Source organism: Leuciscus leuciscus (assembly GCF_965113295.1).
Source record: "Leuciscus leuciscus genome assembly, chromosome: 1".
NCBI lineage: Eukaryota > Metazoa > Chordata > Actinopteri > Cypriniformes > Leuciscidae > Leuciscus > Leuciscus leuciscus.
In genome coordinates this window covers 9,656,942-9,677,859 of record NC_138725.1, presented here as the reverse complement: position 1 = coordinate 9,677,859, position 20,918 = coordinate 9,656,942, and the positions used below count along the sequence as shown (strand labels likewise).

The 20,918-nt window shown below is 37.7% G+C and overlaps 1 protein-coding gene across 5 annotated transcripts; it reads right to left on the bottom strand.

Annotated features, from left to right (window-relative positions):
- Nucleotides 1-1,800: 1,800 nt before the first annotated feature.
- Nucleotides 1,801-16,705, bottom strand: LOC309491589 (uncharacterized protein). 5 transcript variants are annotated; one of them, XM_082160876.1, is made up of 4 exons: nt 15,680-16,705; nt 14,962-15,101; nt 7,165-8,491; nt 1,801-4,252 (listed from the first exon to the last, which is right to left on the bottom strand). In XM_082160876.1, the coding sequence occupies exons 2-4, from the start codon at nt 15,017-15,019 to the stop codon at nt 4,243-4,245; spliced, it is 1,395 nt and encodes a 464-aa protein (XP_082017002.1). In that variant the 5' UTR covers nt 15,020-15,101; nt 15,680-16,705; the 3' UTR covers nt 1,801-4,242. The 5 variants fall into 5 exon arrangements, 4 of the variants coding, with proteins under 4 accessions (XP_082017002.1, XP_082017003.1, XP_082017000.1 ...); XM_082160877.1 differs by lacking the exons at nt 14,962-15,101; nt 15,680-16,705 and adding an exon at nt 11,214-11,410; XR_014203203.1 differs by lacking the exons at nt 14,962-15,101; nt 15,680-16,705 and having other exon boundaries at nt 1,801-5,101; nt 5,537-11,410.
- Between the last annotated feature and the right edge of the window lie 4,213 nt (nt 16,706-20,918).

The following is a 20,918-nucleotide window of genomic DNA, read 5'->3' as shown; positions in this document are numbered from 1 at the left end:
CCAGAACGTACGGTGTCTATAGACGGCAGTTCGACTTCACAAGCGCATGTCTTTATACACACACACACACACGAATGCCTTTGCGGCAATGTGAAATAATGGCAAGCACACACACACAACTTCTACGGAAGACTTTATTCTCGAAACATTTCGACTTTAACCTTGAAACATTTCGACTTTAATCTTGAAATGATAGCATTTTTTTTTTACATACATTTTTTTTTTTACAGATTTTTTTTTATTTTTTTTTTTTACGTTGCGGTTCAGGGCTTCCGTACAATTGCAATTTTATTTTATTCAATTTTTTTATTCAATTGTTTCTGTTTTTTCAAACATGCTACATTCTAAATGTATTCAGTGCACAACAAGAGCATATAACATTTTAAAATGAAATAACATGTTATTGAAAGCTTTTAAACAGACAAAATAAATTAAGGTTAACTAACCTAAAATCCAGTCATAATAAATAAAAACTAACAGAATTCAAAACCAAAAAAATACCTCTTTTTAAAGTTTTTTTTTTTTTTGCACACACACACACACACACACACACACACACACACACACACACACACACACACACACACACACACACACACACACACACACACACACACACTTTATTATACATTCTATATGTATTATACTTTACATGATATTATTAGGACACTCTGCAGGGCATCATATTTATTAAGAAACGGATTGTGCAAAGATGGTTAATATATGTATTATAATGTTTTGTACTATGCCTAAATACATTAGCTTACCATGAACAATTTAGCTTTTCAGCATTTATTGCTTATAATTCGTCTTTTGCGTTGGATGTTCTGTGCAGATTCTGTATAGGATCTATGGGACACTTCGGCATGCAACAACAGACCCGAAGACGCCTTTCTCCGACCTCCGAGGTCACAGCAGACCTTAAGAATCGTCCGACAAATATCTTGACTAATGGAGACATACTCTCCTATCTATCCATGTGTGGAAATATGCTTAGACTATATGTGTTCTTAGCCAGTCAGAAACCAGCTTAGACCCCTTGGTGTAGGGTATAACTGCTGTGATCTTTGTAACTGTAAGCGGGTCGGCATACGAACTCCTGTGTGAGTCTTGAAGCTGAACTTCTGCTGATGAAACTGCAAACTATCTTCAGTAAAACTTTTCTTCAATGTATTATAATTCTGACTCTGGGTCTTTTTTCAAACATCTGGTCCTTGGGTCCTAAACTGTTACCCCCTAACAGAAGAATGTCATATACATCTAGGATGATTTAAGGGTTAGGAAATCATGGGCTAATTTAAAGGGATACTCCACTTTTTTTTTTTAAATAGGCTCATTTTACAACTCCCCCAGAGTTAAACAGTGGAGTTTTACCGTTTTCGAATCCAATCAGCCGATCTCCGGGTCCGGTGGTACTACTTTTAACATAGCTTAGCATCATTGAGATCATTGAATCGGACAGGACCATTAGCATCTCTCTCAAATAAATGACCAAAGAAATTTAGCCTATTTAAAACTTGACTCTTCAATAGTTACATCGTGTACTAAGACCGACGGAAAATGAAAAGTTGCGATTTTCTAGGCTGATATGGCTAGAAACTATACTCTCATTCCTGCGTAATAATCAAGAAACTTTGCTGCCGTACCATGAGTCCAGCAGGCGTAATGATATGACGCAGCGCCTGAAAGCCTATTTTTTTTAAATAAAGAAAACTTAAATGAGAAATGTTAACCAGGTGCAGCTTATTATAAAAAGCAAAGAAAACCATATTTCTGCATCATTGACCAATAATTGGGAGGGGGCAAGTCGCACCCTGGTGTAACCTAATGTATTCAGGTGTATTCAGTCATTAGATATTTGCACTTTTGGCGGCTGCAACTTTACCCAGGTTCAAGATACGCTGGATTAAAGATGAGGAGAGAAGAAACCATGTGAAGTCAGTGATAAATGTCAAGCTCAGCACGCTGAGGGCCATATTGTAAATGATACAGAAGTCATGGAGTACTTGAAGTCTTCAGGATTAGAGCTGGACATTCTCAACAAATTCCCAAACATTAAAGTCATCTCACTCAAGTACAACACTGCAACACCATCGAGTGCTCCTGTGGAAAGACTTTTCAGTTTAAGGAGTCTTGTGCGGACCCCAAAGAGAAACAGACTTTCCAGCAAGCGATTTGAGAAACTTATTTTGATGAGATACAACCACTATTTTACTGATAAGTATATAAATGGTTGAAGAACAACTACATTTCAGCATTCAAATATGCCTCTTTTTTTTTTAGATATCTATTTTGGTTTGGGATTTTTAACAGCTTTATATTATTTGTAAATTATTATTCTAAGATTCTATGCAATGTGAAAAATTGCGCAAGCCCCATCGACGTGGTTTGATTGGCACTGTAGTTTTTGCATAAACCCCGCCCTCGCTGATCTGTACACCATCCGTCATTGTTTCAACGACAGCCGGTAATGTCTCCTAAGAAATGTAGGTGTTCTGTTGTGGGATGTAAGAATGAACATAGCAGTCTTCATTTACTCTCGTTGTTACTCGAGGATGGATCTGTACCAACTGTTCGTGATCCAAATTACAGTCTCAAGAGCGACAGGACTAACGTTACTGATCACGGCAGAAATGAAAGTGAGAGCGCGCACTTTATGACAGCTCATCGAGTAGTTTTACGGATATACAGTGTACCAGTTTATTAAGCACAGACTCAAAAGGTGTGTATTTACTGTTACTTGTAACAAGTGGTTTGTGTACTTCGCTGTGTATGTTCCATGCTAATGAAAGGGAGAGAAAGAGTTTTGGATAAGACTTAAATGCTCACATCTTATAGCCTACTGTGTTTATTTAGCTGCTCTTACAGTGATTTTCTGGAGTAAAACTAATGCTTCATCTTTTGTGTGATGTACAATAAACTTCACTGAACTCAACAGTATATTTTGGTCATCATTTGGACGGGGTCTGCTACAGCAGGCTTGTATTAATAGTGGATAAAAGCAGATAATAAATAAGTTATAACCATAATTAAACTAAACTATACCTGTTCTATCTCCATACAGCATATTCTCTGGCTCTGTGGAAATTATTGTCCGACTCCAAGTCGAAATGAACACCGTTACTGAGAGTTTCTGTTCTGATATTATCAGATGAGATTGTCCTGGCTCTGAGTGTGAGCTCATGAGGCTCCGCCCCCTGTGCGGACAGCAGCGGCTCATTAGCATTTAAAGGGGACACACTAAAACGTCACGTTTTTCTGAGCCCCAAAAAATGACAATTTAAACATGCTGTAAAACAATGATATGTTGGGTATTTTGAGCTAAAACTTCACATACATACTCTGGGGACATCAGAGACTTATTTTACATCTTGTGAAAAGGCTCATAATAGGTGCCCTTTAATAAAATTAGTAACACATTTTTTTTATATTACGAACGTAAAATACTTATCTCTGTAATACAATAAACCAGAGAGGCCACTGTATATGTGATTTCAATCTCATTTTTTTCATCATTTTTATACATTTCTTTAATACTTTTCTTTATCGAATACAAGTGTTAATCAATGTCAAAGGTCTGACATGTCCCCCTCGTCTCATTCCTGAGGCACAGAATGTGCAGCAATTCACCAGAAATCTCATTTTGTAAATATTCAACCATGTTGGTCCTCACCTGTTGATTACACAAGTCAAGTCATCTTTATTTATATAGCGCTTTTTACAATACAGATTGTATCAAAGCAGCTTCAAAGTCATACTGTAACAAAATAAAGTATTGTATAAAATAATACAACAAAGTTTGTTTCTAGAAAAAAATTGCGTTATCGTCCACCTTAAGGCAAATCAATAATATTGCTGAATATTAAATGTCCCCAACTAAGCAAGCCAAAAGCCAAGGCAACAGTGGCAAGGAACCAAAACTGACAGAACTGGGACAACCTTGGGACAAGGCTCAGTCGTTCAGTTCTCCTCTGGCCATCGAGCGAACAGTGTATAATTATGATTCAGGCAGCATTACTGGTCAGAAGTCAGATTGAATCAGAACATTCAGAATATTTATCCAGTTCCATCTGGTTGGAAGTCAGAGTCATCACACCGGTATGGAGATGAGTTTGTTGAGGATCAGTCGTGTGGATGAGGCCTTCACAGGGCTGATGAGGCTGGCCCTTCAGGGATGCGTCATGGATGGGTCCGGGCGCAGGTCCACCTTCTGATCTGGATACGGTCCGGATCCGGCTGACTTCAGTAAACTCTAGAATGAACAGAAAGACAAACATTAGCATAGATGCCATTCTTCTTATTAAAGGGGGGGTGAAATGCTATTTCATGGATACTGAGTTTTTTACACTGTTAAAGAGTTGGATTTCCATGCTAAACATGGACAAAGTATCCAGTATCCAGATCTGATGAAAGAACTTCGTATCCAGATCTGATGAAGGACCAACCGATGACAACGCAGTGCTGAAGTGCCAACTAGTCTCTCCCTATGGAGAATCCCTTCACTCTACAGATAAATCGTCGTTGGGAAAACTCAATTCGCATACCTCCCCCGAAGAGACAAAATAAAATAAAATTCTGAATCAAAATTAATAAAGAAAGACCAGTACTTTGTTTAGGCTTGGTTTGTAGCACAGGCAAAGCACTTACTTGGGTGCAGAGATATTACACAACACCTGAAAACTTCCGTCAACATACCGGCGTGAAAAGTAGCCGGCTATTTTTCCTACAGTAGACATAGTGAATTGCGATGATTGTCAAGATCCAGAACCATACCTCTATGAACCAGAGTTTGAGAAGAGAAGCTGCGCGCTTTGGAAATAGAACGACAGGAGGAGGAGGTTGCGATCGCTCAACAGCCTGAGGACATGAGGATGAGAGCCAACATGAACTGGTGATGTGAGTGTGGGGGAATATGCCAACCTATGCCGACTGAAATAGAGTGTCTGTGCTGTGGCGAGTGGGACAAGGTACTGTCATCGATGACCAGGCTCAACGTGTGGGGATTTCAGGTGTTGCGTGATATCTCTGGTCATAAGGTCATACACACTTAGGATGACTTGAGGGTGAGTAAATCATGGGCTTTTTTTCCTTTTTGGGTGAACTATCCCCCCCCCCAATAAATAATTGTAATGAGTGAGTAGGAACGCGTGAGAGTTAACACGACCAGATGAAATAAGTACAAAATTCTCACTTATTAATAGAATTGAACTATACTCCACAGTGATGAATCCCCCCCAAAAATCTGTAAGCTGCATTGGCATAGTAATACCAGGATTTCTCACAAGATTTTTTGGATCACTGTGGTGAGTGGACCTCTGCCACTCTAGGGGGGTTCGGGGGCATGCTCTCCCGTCAGAAAATGTTGTGCTTTTTAATGTTAAATTCATCAATCTGGTGCAAATTAAACAAAGAAAAATTCAAAACTCTTTTAGTTACAGTGTCTGTCTACATTACTACTACAAAGATAGTTATACAGTAATATTAATAATATCCCATGATAGTAGCCTAATAGCAATCTATTGTAAAACAAATGCACTGAAATGCAACAAATGCCTTTCACCATCCACTTATTTAGCTGCTGTCGCATCAGTTGACATGCCATCTCATTTCCCCTCTTTCTTTTTCTATTTTTAGCCCCCGACAGCTTTTTTTTTTGCGTTATCCATCTTTTTCGACGACAACTCACTAACTGTTACTCGTTCCTGCTCGCTCAGAGCTCACGGCGCCCGCGCCCGCTCGCGATATTATCCCGCCCACTTCTATGTCAAAATTATAAATAATGACATTGTAAGCTAACTTACCTCAGGCTTGCTTTCCGACGTGCGGTTCTATGTTCGGCAGTGTGTCCAGTTGTCAGACTCGCGGTGTAAAAGACTTTGAAAACATTTCTGCCCTAACGTTACTCTGACTCGTATTGGCTGTCATGTTTCGGCATTAAGAATGATGATTACCTTAACATTACTTTTTTTTATTTAAGGTAACTCTCTGTTACCTTAAATTATACGCTTATCTCTGTGAAGCTGCTTTGAAACAATCTACGTTGTTAAAAGCGCTATATAAATGAAGATGACTTGACTTGACTTGATTGTTTTTTAAAGCTGCGAAGTTTATGGTAACTTTATAGCGGGTAAATGCTGGCCTCGACCACGACCCACCCCATAAATATTTTCTCATCGGATCTGCACAAATCACGTAGGTGACCCATTTTGGTTTTAAAATGGCGAATTTCGTCGAAAGGTGAGGAGTTTTCATGCCTGAGTAATGTTGTTGCGTGATCGAGATTGGCTCACGAGTAAACCGCTGTCTAGTATTGCTCTGAGCTGATAAACTGTTTGCTCTGCGCAGCTCAGACGGGTAGCGTGGGTTCAGTCTGCTTTCGTTTGCCGTGTGATGTTTCTGGTATGCAGCAGAAATGGCAGCTCTCTCTTATAAAAAGTTCGCAAAATGTGACCATTTACTCGCAGTCTAGAGCCCTGTATAGTGCTGCATTTCTGCTTTACATGAGCGCCACCTACTGTCAGAGAGCGAATTTGTGTTTTTTTTGCATTGATTTGAACTGACAAATTAGACATTCCTGTTGGTTGAAAACAAGTTAACCCTCTGGGGTTGGCAAACGCGCCGGCGCGTTTTGCTGGATTTTCTCCACATTGTAGCACAATAAACTTAAATTACTCCGTCATTTATGGTCATACAGAAAAAAGAACTAAAAAAGAATCTGTGAGATGTCTACTTTTATATGTGTCCACTTACAATCAGATCAAAACATTGTGCTTTTGTAAAATAAAGAAAATAAACAGGGTGTGCCTTCTGGCTCTCCGTCTCACTGAACTTTTCTTGAGCACGTCTATAAACTGAAACAAAACTCAGCGAAAACTTGTCACACATTTATGAGCCATATATCTTTATACACATTTAAGTGTGTACTTTTAAATGATTGCATTTGAATGAACCAACAAGATGTCCAGTTTCTCAAACGCTTGCTCATTACTAGGGCTGAAATGATTAGTCAACATTGTCGACAATAAAAAATTGTCGACAAATATCTTTGTTGTCGAGTAGTCCTGTCCTCACCACACACCGGCAAAGAGGAGAGATTTGGCTATAGGGTGATGTGTGTTGATGTGTCTCACTTTGTTACTCAGCACATGAAAATAAACTACTTACAGTGATCTCAGACTGAGGTGATGTGGTTTTTCTCCAGTGTGGATCATCTCATGTCTTTTCAGAGATGATGACTCACTGAATCTCTTGTCACAGTGTGAACACTTGTAAGGTTTTTCTCCAGAATGGATCTTCATGTGTCGCTTCAGGTGAGCTTTATCAGAGAAACTCGTTCCACACTGATCACACGTGTGCGGCTTCTCTCCAGTGTGGATCCTCTCATGTCTTTTCAGATGTTCAGACAGACTGAATCTCTTGTCACAGTGTGAACACTTGTAAGGTTTTTCTCCAGTGTGAATTCTCTGGTGCCGTTTTAAACAGTTTGCTGTAGTAAAAGTCTTCTCACACTCAATGCACATGTAATCTCTCACACCAGTGTGAATTTTCTGATGTGTGTGTAAATATTGCAGCAGTGAAAAACTCTTTCCACACACAGAACATGAATGCGGCTTCGTATGAACTGTCAGGTGTGTCTTCAGGACTGATGCACTACAAAATGTTTTGCCGCATTGATCACATGAGAACGGCTTCTCTCCGGTGTGGATCCTCATATGACTCTTAAGATTACCTTTGCTTGAGAATCTCTTTTCACACTGATCACACATGAATGGCTTCTGTCCTGTGTGGATCCTCATGTGAACATCAAGTTGCCTTTTGTCAGTGAAACACTTCCCACATTGATCACACGTGTGCGGCTTCTCTCCAGTGTGGATCATCTCATGTGTTTTCAGAGTTGATAAGTGACTGAATCTCTTGTCACAGTGTGAACACTTGTAAGGTTTCTCTCCAGTGTGGATCCTCTCGTGTTGTTTTAAATCTATCGCTGTAATAAAAGTCTTCTCACACTCAAAGCACATGTACTCTCTCACTCCAGTGTGAGTTTTCTCATGTCTATGTAAAGTTGGCAGCCATGAAAAACTCTTTCCACACACAGAACATGAATGCGGCTTCTCCTTTGTATGAACTGTCAGGTGTGACTTCAGGTGTGATGACCTAAGAAATGTTTTGCCGCACTGATCACATGAGAACGGCTTCTCTCCGGTGTGGATCCTCATGTGTCTTTTAAGATATTGTTTGCTTGTGAAACTCTTCCCGCACTGATCACATGAGAACGGCTTCTCTCCAGTGTGGATCCTCATGTGTTGCTCAAGAATTCCTTTCTTTGTGCAACTCTTTCCACACTGAGTGCAGGTGAAAGATTTCTTGGCTCTTTTCTTTATAAATGTCTTTTTAGTCTTTGAGCGACTCAATGGTTTTCCTTCAGTATTGACATGATGTTCCTCCTCCAATTCACTCGGTTCTTCACTCTCCTCGCTCTCTTCCATCAGGTCTGAAATCAAAGAGAAAATTATTAATTTAATTTTCAGTACATCAAAATAATTCAAAGAGAGAAATATAATGTGAAAGGACATGAAAGTGATCCCTGGTGTAATAAAATCGGCATCACGTTTATAAAATATTATGATAATTTGATGTCTTTTTATAAATTGATTATATGTCCTTGAAACTTTCCATGAATGAGGAAAATTCATCTTCCAATTATTGTCTTTAAAACATTATAGGCACAAATCCCATGTTTCTTTAGCAAGAACTATTAAATGTATTTGATCAATGTCACAATTATCTAACATGATATTAACATTATAATAGTGTTGTCACGATACCAAAATTATTGTTTCGATACCGATACCAAGTCAAGTATTGCGATTTCGATACTTTTCCTGAAAAGGGAGAAACACTCTCAAATATCATTGCTGTGCTTTATTTTAAAACCGGGACAACATTCTAATCATATAACACAATAATAAATGAACATATGAACAGCAGATATATTAAACATTTTTTACAAAATATGAAATATCAAAATATATAAAAAAAATTAGAGCAATGACATTCAAGGTAAAAAAAATAAAATAAATTTAGCAGCATTATCTCATTTATCATAAGAAACATAAGAGTTACCGGTAATAACTTTATCTTGATTCTGAACTTTTAATAAAAATATGAACAGCGATTATATTAAACAATGTTTAATATTGGTAACATATGATAAGCCTCCATTGGTGATATATTTTACATATGGGGAGAGAGTTGTGGAAGGCCTATACTTCATGTTAAACATAAATATATAGCAGCAAAGACAACGTCGGCAGTGTTGACGGCAAAATAGGCTACAGAATATTTCGTTCTGTATTGAGAGGTGCAATATTTGAAAATCAAAAAAAAAAATTTAAATTACATTTATATTGTATTTATGTCAAAACCTAGAGACTTTCAAACATCAAAATGTAATTTATTAATATGTATTCGTGTCAAAATGACATAGAAACATCTTTCCCTATTCTATTTTGCCTGGAAACGCTTGCGTGTCGCGTGAAAAATAGGCGTCGGTTCTATTTCTGGCATGCATGGGTTTTCCGCGCGTCTCGAGCTGCGCCTGAGTGTGTCACGCAGGCAGCTAAATATTTTATTTCGCAGGCCGAAATAAAAACGGACATGCCACGCAGCCAGTGTGTCGCCGGCCTTACAAATCTGGAACGCGGTCATTCTTAGAAGTATCGATACTAATACATTTAGGAATCGTGACGTTTTTAATTTCCGATTTACTTTTGAAGTATCGGTGCACCGTGCAACAGAGCAAGGTAGGCAACGTACTTCCATATGTCACTCTTTCTACGAGTCGTGACCACTTGTGCTCGCACGTGCAGCCATCTCGCTGTAGTGTTTTGTCACATGACACTGACAGCGGCAGGTTCTTTGCTGCGTGCGTCAGGAAAAAAACACAGACGTCCATAGGGAGGCGTTTTTTTTTTTTTTTTTTTTTTTTTAAGTATCGATACTGCTAAATTTAGGTATCGTGACGTTTTTAATTTCCGAGTATCGCGATACTTTTGAAGTATCGGTACACCGTGCAACACTACATTATAATATACAATACTGCCATATTTTGACACAAACTTTGAGATTGATATTTATTTGACAAAAAAACTTTAATTATTAATGGCCGATCACACTAGACTTTTCCTTGCACTGACTTCCATTCATGCGCATGTGAAAGTGGGACACCAGAAACACAAGTTCAAGTGAATTACCCTGTGAGAAATAACACAAACGTTTATTAGCATTATCTGTGTCCTACATGTTTCACTCAACCCTGTTTCTCCTAACATGATTTTCCTCCTTTTAAAAACAGAGCATTTCTTAAAACTGTGACACACAGGAAGTGACATCATCTGGGCTCTTTCTACTGCATGATGGGAAGACAAGAAAATAATCTCAATCCATTGTCTCAGTTTTTACACAAACTGTAGCATTGACTGTATTCATCAACCCTGTTACCAAAGTTACTCCAAGAAGAATCTCTATAACTAGGCCTGTCACGATAACAAATTTTGCTGGACGATAAATTGTCCAAGAAATGATTGCGATAAACGATAATATTGTCGTTCTGAGACCATTTTCATCTAATATAATGATAATGGCATAATAATGCAGGTACACCTTTTCAAAGACCTATAAACCTTTATTTCTAAAGAATATTAAACATTGAAACCGGTAAACATTTTAAATATCCACAAAAAAATTAACAAAACAACCAAAAACAATAAAAGCAATGGAGTCTCAGTGTCTGTTTACACAAAAAATGTACTTGAATAAATAACAAAAACAATAAATAAAATGGATGTAAACAAAATTGCACTTCAAAAAAATATTAAACATTAGGCTCAGACATAAATAGTGATACATTCCATAACAGGCAAAACTGCCAGGACCTTTGTAAACAAATAAAAAAGGCTCAACAGGCCATATCACACCATTGTGCACTGTCCTCCTGTTACTTTGTCGACTAAACAAACGCCCAAGTGATTGTGTACTGTCGGGAAGACGGAGACGCACTTTATTGCGTGTATATGCTACGCACTGATAATACTTGGTTAGGATTAGGGGTGAGGAGTGCGTGCGTATCAAAAACTTTTTTTGCCGTATAAATGGCACGAGAAATAACATTCGTGGTATAGATACGCATTTTCATAAGATCGGGCTCGACATACCGGATCGCTCAGGTTAAGTGGTTCACCACGATCATTCGGTTTGAATCCGAAGTGCTCCCACACCACTCCATTTTTTTTCTTTTTTTTCTCTCCAACTCACAACTAGCGTCTTCTCTCTCTCCCGGCAGTCGACGCAAGCAGTCCCGCTTTCCCACACAAAGATCATGTAACTGACAAGAGGGCTCACTCCTCCTATACGCTAACCCAGCTAACAAAAAGACGTTCCTAGAACGTCCCTGAACGTCCTCTGCGAACGTCCTCTGGACGTCTTCGTGTAGGGTTCTTTAAACGTTAGCAGGACGTCGCGGGGGACGTGCGCAGGACGTTTGCAGGACCGTCGTGCGACGTCCCGAGGGACCTTAGTGGGACGTTTGGAAAACATTCGGGGACCTTTACAGAACGTTCATTAGAAGTCCTTTTAACATCCTTTTATTTTATTTTACTTCTGGCTAACCAAAGAAAACAGACACGTTGTAAGGAACAAAGTATTTATTTAAACAATTGTAAAGGTGTTGTGCTCTTTCCGTGTGTGTGTGTGTGTGTGTGTGTGTGTGTGTGTGTGTGTGTGTGTGTGTGTGTGTGTGTGTGTGTGTGTCTTCAAACGCGCTGGCAGCTGTGTGTGTGTGTGTGTGTGTGTGTGTGTGTGTGTGTGTGTGTGTGTGTGTCTCGGTCGGTCAGCTGTGGGGTTAACTTAGTCCGTTGGCAATTCTTCCCCCTGGCATCTAAAACAACAAAATGAACACATTCAGTAGTGTTATGATTTTATATGTCTATATATGAATATGTGAAATATAACGTCGTTTCATTTCAGCAACATTTAGCTGCTAACGTTAGTTTCGTAGTGTTAGCATAACGGTTAGCAATGGTACAACGGTGGACAACTTCAGCAAACGTTTTAAAAGGTCAAATTTTCATAATATGTAATGATGTATAGTGGTTACGATAACTAATGTATACTAATCTAAAAATTAAAAATACCTTTTAGACTGTCGAAAGAGAAAACACAAGGCCGCGTCTGAGGAGGACCGTTAACTGTCACTACGCAGCTGAGCGTTGCCATGGATACACGGATACATGCTGCGTGCCATAATGAATGACGTCACTCGCTTAGGTGCATTTGATCGTCACTTGCTAGTGTGTTATGGAAGGCATATTCTGCCAAAATTATAGTGTGTAGCTATATGACACTTTTTTTTGTTATTTGAAATGCAATGTGCTATCAGTCTTAAGTGCAATAATTAGAATAATATTTTTCCTAAAATAACTTATTTTGAATAAAACCAGTCCTTCGATCGCCTGACCAACATTTTTACAGGTAGCCTAAATTAGGATACTTTTCTTTGTCTTACCTGTGTTATTTTCCACTTTCTTTCCAGAAATGTGCTTTTCCATTCTTCGCATTTTCCTTGGCTGCGTTCATCATGTGAAGTCGATGCATTATTTTAGAGCTCCTGAGATTCAACCATATTTTCTTCATGCGGAATAATAAATTGTAGGCTATTCAATTGAATCACTTCTCATGTTTTTGATGTTTAAATTATATTGGCTGAAAACAGACTCGTGATTTGATTACATCTTTAATTAGTGATAGAAGTTATAAGTAACATGAAAGTTATTATCTTAACATTAAAATTAAAACACTAACAATTTTAACATTAATTTTACAATTAATTCAAATAATATTTTTACTATAGTTTATTTGCAGTTATAAAACTGTCAATCTGCAAAACAAAAAACCATGGTTTTTAGATAAAATCTATTAATTATTACAGTTAATTTAATGGATAAACAAATCCCCTTTTAAATCCAATATGGGTTTATATTTTAGTTTAATTATTCGTTTGTCTGAGTTGCAAGATGTCCAGTCTAATGATAAAAATCAAAGGCATGGGCGACTGGATTGTGTTGTCATGGAAATGGCAGGTGAGGGACGAAATAGACGTTCGCAAACTGGCCCGGACAAATGTCATCAGAACGTCCATCAGCGAACGTTACAAAGCGGACCAAATACGGACGTCCTCCGAAGGTCCGCTCGGGAACGTTACAAAGCGGACCAAATACGGACGTCCTCCGAAGGTCCGCTCGGGAACGTTACAAAGCGGACCAAATACGGACGTCCTCCGAAGGTCCGCTCGGGAACGTTACAAAGCGGACCAAATGCGGACGTCATCAGAATGTCCTTCAGCGAACGTTACAAAGCGGACCAAATGCGGACGTCATCAGAATGTCCTTCAGCGAACGTTACAAAGCGGACCAAATGCGGACGTCCTCCGAACGTCCGCTCGGGAACGTTACAAAGCGGACCTAATGCGGACCTAAGGGGACGTTGGAAAAGTCCGGGGGACGTCCCCTGTTAGCTGGGAAGGAACCGAGAGTGGTCATCCAGTCTCTTTGGTAGAGAGAGAGAGAGAGAGAGAGACGAGGAAAACAAACAAGCATGCAAATGGAATTATCGTGGGCAGAAAAATTATCGAGCTAGCCTAATTTTTTTTATTGTGCGATTAATTAATTTATTGACTATTGCGACAGGCCTATCTATAACTATGAACAACATATGATATTTGACAAATACAACTTTATTAGTAACTTGGTGTTTACTGATTATGTAAAATAAAAGTTACAATAGTATTTAGCTTGATCTGATGTTGACAATCAATATAAAATTCTCAAACCTTCCTCTACTGACCATTTGTTGAAAAAACAAAAAACAAACCCAGCAGGGCTCCAGATTGTGACCAATTGGTCGCATTTTTGCCTGCCGGTGCGACCAAATATTTATTTAGAACAGACAGTTTTTGGGTCCCATTGACTTCCATAGTAGGAAAAAAATATACTATGGAAGTCAATGGGACCCAAAAACTGCCTGGTTACTGATATTCTTCTAAATATCTTCCTTTCTGTTCAGCAGAAGAAAGAAATTCATACAGCTTTGAAACAACAGCTTTGAGGGCGAGTATATGATGACAGAATTTTCATTTTAAAAGTGAACTTCTCCTTTAACATCAAAAAAAGGTAGGCCGTAAATCTTTATTTACTGTTGGATCACATTTGGCTATATAATATTCTCTACTGCATGCTTATGCTTCTCTGTAATGGACAGTCTGTATTAATATTTGTGGGCATAATTGTCAGGGGTGGTAGTTATGTTTGAGGCCTATAATAAAATTTTACCTCTTAGTAGCGTGTGTGTGTGTAGCAAAGTCAGCGCATGTCAGAGAGAGCTTAAAGTGATATTGATGTTGGTCTCGGGTCGGTTTCGGGCTGAAAAATTGCAGACGTTTTCGGGCAGGGGCCAGATTAGGGCTTAAACACCACGGGCCAGGTCTCAGTTAAGGCTGGATGTTTTGCCCCGTACAGGGCTCTAAGCAGTATGCTAGCTGGAGCCGTTTACCTCCAGTCTTTGTGCTAAGCTAGGCTATAGCGGTGGGTGCGTCAGACAGAGTTACGGCACACACGGATATGATAAGTGTATGTATGGACTTCTCTAACTCTGGGGAATACGGAGAATAAGCCAAAGTCCCAAAAAGTCAGCGTGTTCCTTTGAAATAAAACTGCACATTGTAAAATCTGTACGATGTCTATTTATTATTAAAGAATTTGTCAGTAAAAAAAGTTAGTCTGGAGCCCTGCCCAGAACATTCTGTACCATTTCATAGTTGAACTGTTTATCTAAATGTGATGAAGTGCTTGAATGTTTCTAACATGAATGTTCTTCAGCATCATGAATGAATGAGGAATAAACACCAACCTCTTTGTTCTTCAGGATCTTCAGTGTGTTTCATTCTGCAGGGTTCTGGATCACTCATGTTCTCTCTGTCCTCTTTAATAAACTCAGTCTTTGCAGATTTCAGCTCTTCCTGATGCTCTGATGCTCGTCTTCACTTGTAGCTGATGGGAATTTACAGCAGCATAATGTCCACATTAATCTAAATCTAGTTTGATTTGGACATTAATCAAGTACTTAGATCTATCATTAAAATAATATGGGCTGAAACTAACAATGATCATAAAACATTTAAAACTAAAGAGCATCACAAAGTAATATTGTTCAAGAGTAAAACGCTATTCATTTATTAACATGTAGCCTAAGAGTTGATTTAATGTCTCACGTGGCTCATTATAGGCTCAACGTAAAGTAAGAGATCGATTCACATAAATTCCCCTCACAGATCTCAAACTTTACCTCTTGACTCGACATTCAGTAACAGTTCTCACTCCAAACATCGAGACAATCACACAAACGAGCACAAACTCGCTCAGGTCTGAATGAACTCAACATATTCTCCTCATGCTCGCTGCTGCTGCACTAAATGTTTATTTCAGAAGGAAGACGCCAGAAAAGACGCACAAGTATCGCTGTGATCGATGAAAACAATACAGAAATTAGCCTGTCGCTTAATCAAACTGTATAAAGTGTGTGTGATGGTTGTGTAAATATGAGAAATACCGTGAACTGCTCTCCTCACCTCAGAAGACTCGACGCTGCGTCCCAATTCGGTACTATCCACCCTAAATAGTCTCAGAAAATAGAATAAGTACATCCCTGATCGTAGTATGTTGGTTTCAAAGATACCCGGATGGTCTACTATTTCCGGTCAGAATCCGAAGTGCAGAATCGCGCGTTGGCCGAGGATTCGGTTAGAACTACAAACACGAGTGAAAAGTGCTAAAAAACTACAGACATGGAGGACGCGCGAGTCTGGTGGTTATGTTGAGATGTTTAGATAAAGGGGTTTGAGTGATTAATTATCAGTATCTAACCTACCTGACGAACATGTATTTATTAAATTTAGGCTATATTGCGTCTGCAGCAGCATTGTGAACTTTTGTAAAGATACGTTTAGCCATTAACTTTTAAATGAAAATATTCATAAACAATGGTAATAAACTCGAGATACATTTTCCTCCCTCAGCACTGGGTCATTGTTCATTCAAATGCTAATTACTAATGAGGCTGGAATGAGGCACATGGAATCAATTCTAACATGGAGACAGTAATCATTTCAGTTTATTTTGTGGAAACTGTGTTGTTTAGAGTTCATAGTAATTGTTAGTAATTGACTTCATGAAGCCTCATCGTGTGAATGAAACACTAAACTGACTAGAAGAAGTAACACTTAACCAAACAGCAAAGGACAAAGAAAACAAACTCATTGCTCTTAAACTTTAATAATAATAATTTGTTACATTTATATAGCGCTTTTCTGGGTACTCAAAGCGCTTTACATGTTAGGGGGAATCTCCTCAACCACCACCAATGTGCAGCTCCACCTGGATGATGCGACGGCAGAACACACACACATTAGCCTACTTTATTAAATTGCGGTACCAAAACTATGAGACCTGCTTGAAGAGCACTGTTTATTTCATTGGTAGGCTATGTATTGTATTTATTTGTGCTTTTGCTTTTGTAAGTCCGCCTAAATCATAAAATCATCAGTTAATCATATCATAACAACAATTCAGAAATTTGTAGAAATGATTACCTGGCAACGACAATTACACACAGCGGTCGTGTGGGAAGTCAACCTACAGACTCCTCGTACCTTTCTGCTCCTTTTCCTTACTTAAGATTCTTACCAAATTAATTAGATTTTGGTCCCCTATTGAGGGGTTCACAACTGTGAGATCAGGATACTTGAATGGGCTCTTGTTTTACATACAGGAGGTATAGTCTGAATGGAGGATCTGGGGGAGGGAACACCTCTAAGGGACACATCACTTTTCTCATATTTTATAACTTCTTTTAGCTTTTCATTTCATTTTCATTTACCAGGCGCACTGAGACACTTTAAATGATACCAAACATGCATATTTACTTTTTGCACATCCTTAACATTGCGTAGGTTTTCAGCGAGTTCTAGGTGAGGAGTAGAAGGGGGAGATTGTCCAAGTGAAGTGTGAGCTGCGTCTCGGGTGTTGCTTTAGATGTTAATTCCTTTAAGCCTTCTGTTCCCTCTCAAGGGGGAGCCCAGACTATTGGCACCACTTTCAATTTGATTGTTCTTATTTTATTACTGACTGTTTACTTGTCTTTACAAAATTTAGGCTTTTAAATTCATATTAGTTAAGCTAGAAGTTTTAGCTTTGGTAGCGAAATTGGAACAGAGTATATTCATTCTCACAAGCATCTAGATTTGTGCTGAGTTCCAGTCCACTTTTAGACACGCACTTGCGAACTTCCCTAAGCACTTCCCCTCGGGGGAATCCCCGCCGCCATTTTGAAGTACGTTCCACTTCGTGAAGTGGACGAGGGAAGTTTATATGGACAGACCCTCGCTCCCTCGATTTTGATCGAGGGAGCGAGTCTACTTCATATGTACACTTCAGGCACATGTATGTCCCACAATGCAGTACGATTGTGACGTCACCACATACCTCGTCTAATCTCCACCACAACAAACAACTCTATGATATATTAATTCTATTATTTATTTATTTTTGAAAACAACCCAAACACCATATATACATTTGGATGCTGCATTAAACAAATTCTTTTTCGAAAAAAAAAAAGAAGAGGGCACAAAAAAGAAAACCATATTAAGGAAGAATATTAAAACATGGCACAAATTCTGGATGTTTTCATTGCTTTCTTGTTAACAGAAGTTGAAATTGTATTTAAATACATCTTCAATTCTTCTTTGAAAAAGCTAAAGTGGGGTTTACTTTTCATATATTTACATTTATGGATATGAAACTTTGCAATATATAAAAGAAGGTTTATACAAAAACTTGCATTAATTAGACTCTTGTCTTTGACATAAAACCCCAAAAGAATGTGTCTATATGATCAAGAAAAGTTACAAAAAACATTTTGGACAATCAGAGCATCATTATTATTCCAGAAAGACAGAGCAAAAGGACATTCCCAAAACAAGTGATCAACAGTTTCAGAAGAGGCTTCACAAAAGGAGCAGGAAGTATCAATATCACTTCTAAATCTCTTTAAAAAGCATTTAACTGGATAAAATCTTTGAATAATTTTATAGGATATTTCTTTAACTTTATTTGTTAGAAAGAATTTCTGAGGAAGTGACCAAACATATGACCATTTAATATCATCAAAAAGGTTATTCCAATAAGAAATGGAGGAAGGAATTGAAGTAACAGGGTCCAAAAATACAGATTTCCAAAGAGATGGCCTTGAAAACTATATTAAATTCTTTCCTGGATACTGGGAATTGGTATCCTGAAACAAAATCGGAATAATTAAATAAATTACCTTCACTATCAAATAGCTGGTTTACTAACATCACTCCATTATTGAACCAGTTTTCAAGAAATAAAGATTTCCTCTTATGTAGAATATTACAGTTGTTCCAAATGTAAAAAATTGTGTGGCGAGAAATTATGCTTGTAAATAAGTCTTCAAGCCATACGCATCTGCTGATGATAATTGGAAGTTTACTAACTGAATAATTGCACATTAAAAGGAAATGTATACCTCCTAACTGAGAAAAGATATATATCTTGGGATTATACTCCAAATAGAAGATTGATTGTGAAGGAAACGTTTAAGCCAATTAATTTTGAAGGTATTGTTAAGAGAATCAAAATCAATGAAATTTAAGCCACCTTTATTATAGGAATTCAAAATAACTGATTTTCTAATATAATGAGTTTTATTTTTCCAAAGAAACTTGCAAGTAGATTTATCCACAAAATAAAGACCGAACAGCATAGGATAAGCGGGAAATCCCTCAAAGATAGATCTCTTAACAACCAAAGGTTAATTTTTTTGTGTGTGTTTTCTCCACAACTAAACTAAAATTCATCTGACATCTCAGTTTAGTATCTTTTATTATTTGTATTCCTAAATAGGTGACACTATCTTTGATGAGAATGTTTGAGAAAGAGGTTGCAGCACATTTTTGTATCGGGAGTAATTCGCATTTATTAATATTAAGCAAAAGGCCAGATGCATTAGAGAAGGACTGAAGAGAGGTTAAAGCAATTGGGATCTGAGAGACATCTCTTAGAAACAATGCTGTATCATCTGCCAGTTGGCTAATAAACAATTCCGTACCAGCAATAGAAATTCCCTTCACAGGGCTCTCTTTAATATGTACATTTAAAAATTGTGTAGCCATTAGAAAAAGATATGGGGAAATGGGGCAACCTTGTCTTACACCAAGCTTTAAAGAAAATCTAGGAGAAGTGCCATTATTGAGTCGGATAGAGCTATTACCATTACAGTAAAGCATTTCAATACATTTGCAAAAAATGTAACATAAATTCATGTTCTAAGCAATCAAATGCTTTATAATAGTCAAGAAAGAGGATAAAACTATCGGTAGAAATAAGATCTGAATAATCAAGCGTATATTATTAGAAATATGTCTCTGATGCATAAAACCTGATTGGCACTCATCTATTATATTATTAAGAATAAGTTTCAGCCTCTTTGCTAAAACTAAGGCAATCATTTTGTAATCGGTATTCAATAAGGAAATCGGGCGCCAATTTTCTAATAGAAGGGGATCTTTATTGGGCTTGGGAATCAAAGTTATTAGCCCTTGACATAAAGAGGGAGGAAGCTTTGTTTTCTCAATACTCTCTAAAAACATTTTATGTTAAAAAAAAGGTGCTAATTTTTAACTAAATGCTCTATAAAGCTCTGCAGAAAGCCCATCAGTAGCTGGGGATTTGTTACTTTTTAAATGATTTATAGAATCAAGAATTTCTGAAAGACTAATGGGTGCATCACACAGACGACAATCTTCATTATTAATTTGTTTTATGTGAGATAAGGAATCAAAAAAGTCTGTGGTGGACTGCTGGTATGCTGGTTCCAAAAGATACCCGGATGGTCTACGAGTGCAGATCGATCAGGGGGGGCAGGGTTTCATTTTATTTTGAATTTTACCATTTACTGTTGTTTTTAGTATTATTATGACTTTTTATTAATATTCATAATCAGTAGTACTATGTATCTCTTTTATACTTTTTATATACATTCATAATCATTTTTACTCAATGTATTTTGTGAAGATGCGGGGGAAGAGAGACTTTGGGTGTGTGCTGGAGAGACTGTAATGTATATTCAGTGTTTATACAAGCATAGCATACATTCCAACATTAACGGAAACCATATGTTCCTCTGCTGAATGTATGTGTTGCTATAGTGATGTAGTTTTTTTCCTGGTCACCATATAAGAACTGAGCCCATGCAGGTCCCAGCTGCTACAATAATCTTTTTTTTTTTTTGCGTAAACGAAAACTTCAGAAGCGTAAATGAAAACTCTGGAAGTGCATTTGTAAGTTCAGATCAGCGATTGAAATATGAGAAATAGTTAGCAAAACATGCAGTGTATTAAAAACGAAGTCAAACAATTTGCCTACGATTTATTCTTTTTCAGTTTTAGAGATAGTTTATTTAGTTTCAATTTATATTTTCATTAGTTTCTTGAAAAGCTACGTTCATTTTTATTGGCACACGAATAGCTCCATATTGTACAGAACGCTACAGAATATACTGAGCCGGACTTTACAGGCCAAAACACTTTTCAGACTGGATGGAGGTGATCCTCCTCTGTTTATATGACTATTTTGTGCTTCACTTGAAAAAGTTCCTTTTACCTTTAGTAACTGGAGTCACTAAAGTACTAAAATAAAAATAATGGAAGGCTACTAGTAAAGCTGAATCTTTTTTTTATTTTTTTTTATTTTTTTATTAGAATAAAGAAACAATAGTCAACGAATATT

Bases quoted from the DNA above. Each gene is read 5' to 3' on its own strand.
- LOC309491589 (XM_082160874.1), bottom strand. From the start codon at position 8,693: ATGAATTTTCCTCATTCATGGAAAGTTTCAAGGACATATAATCAATTT.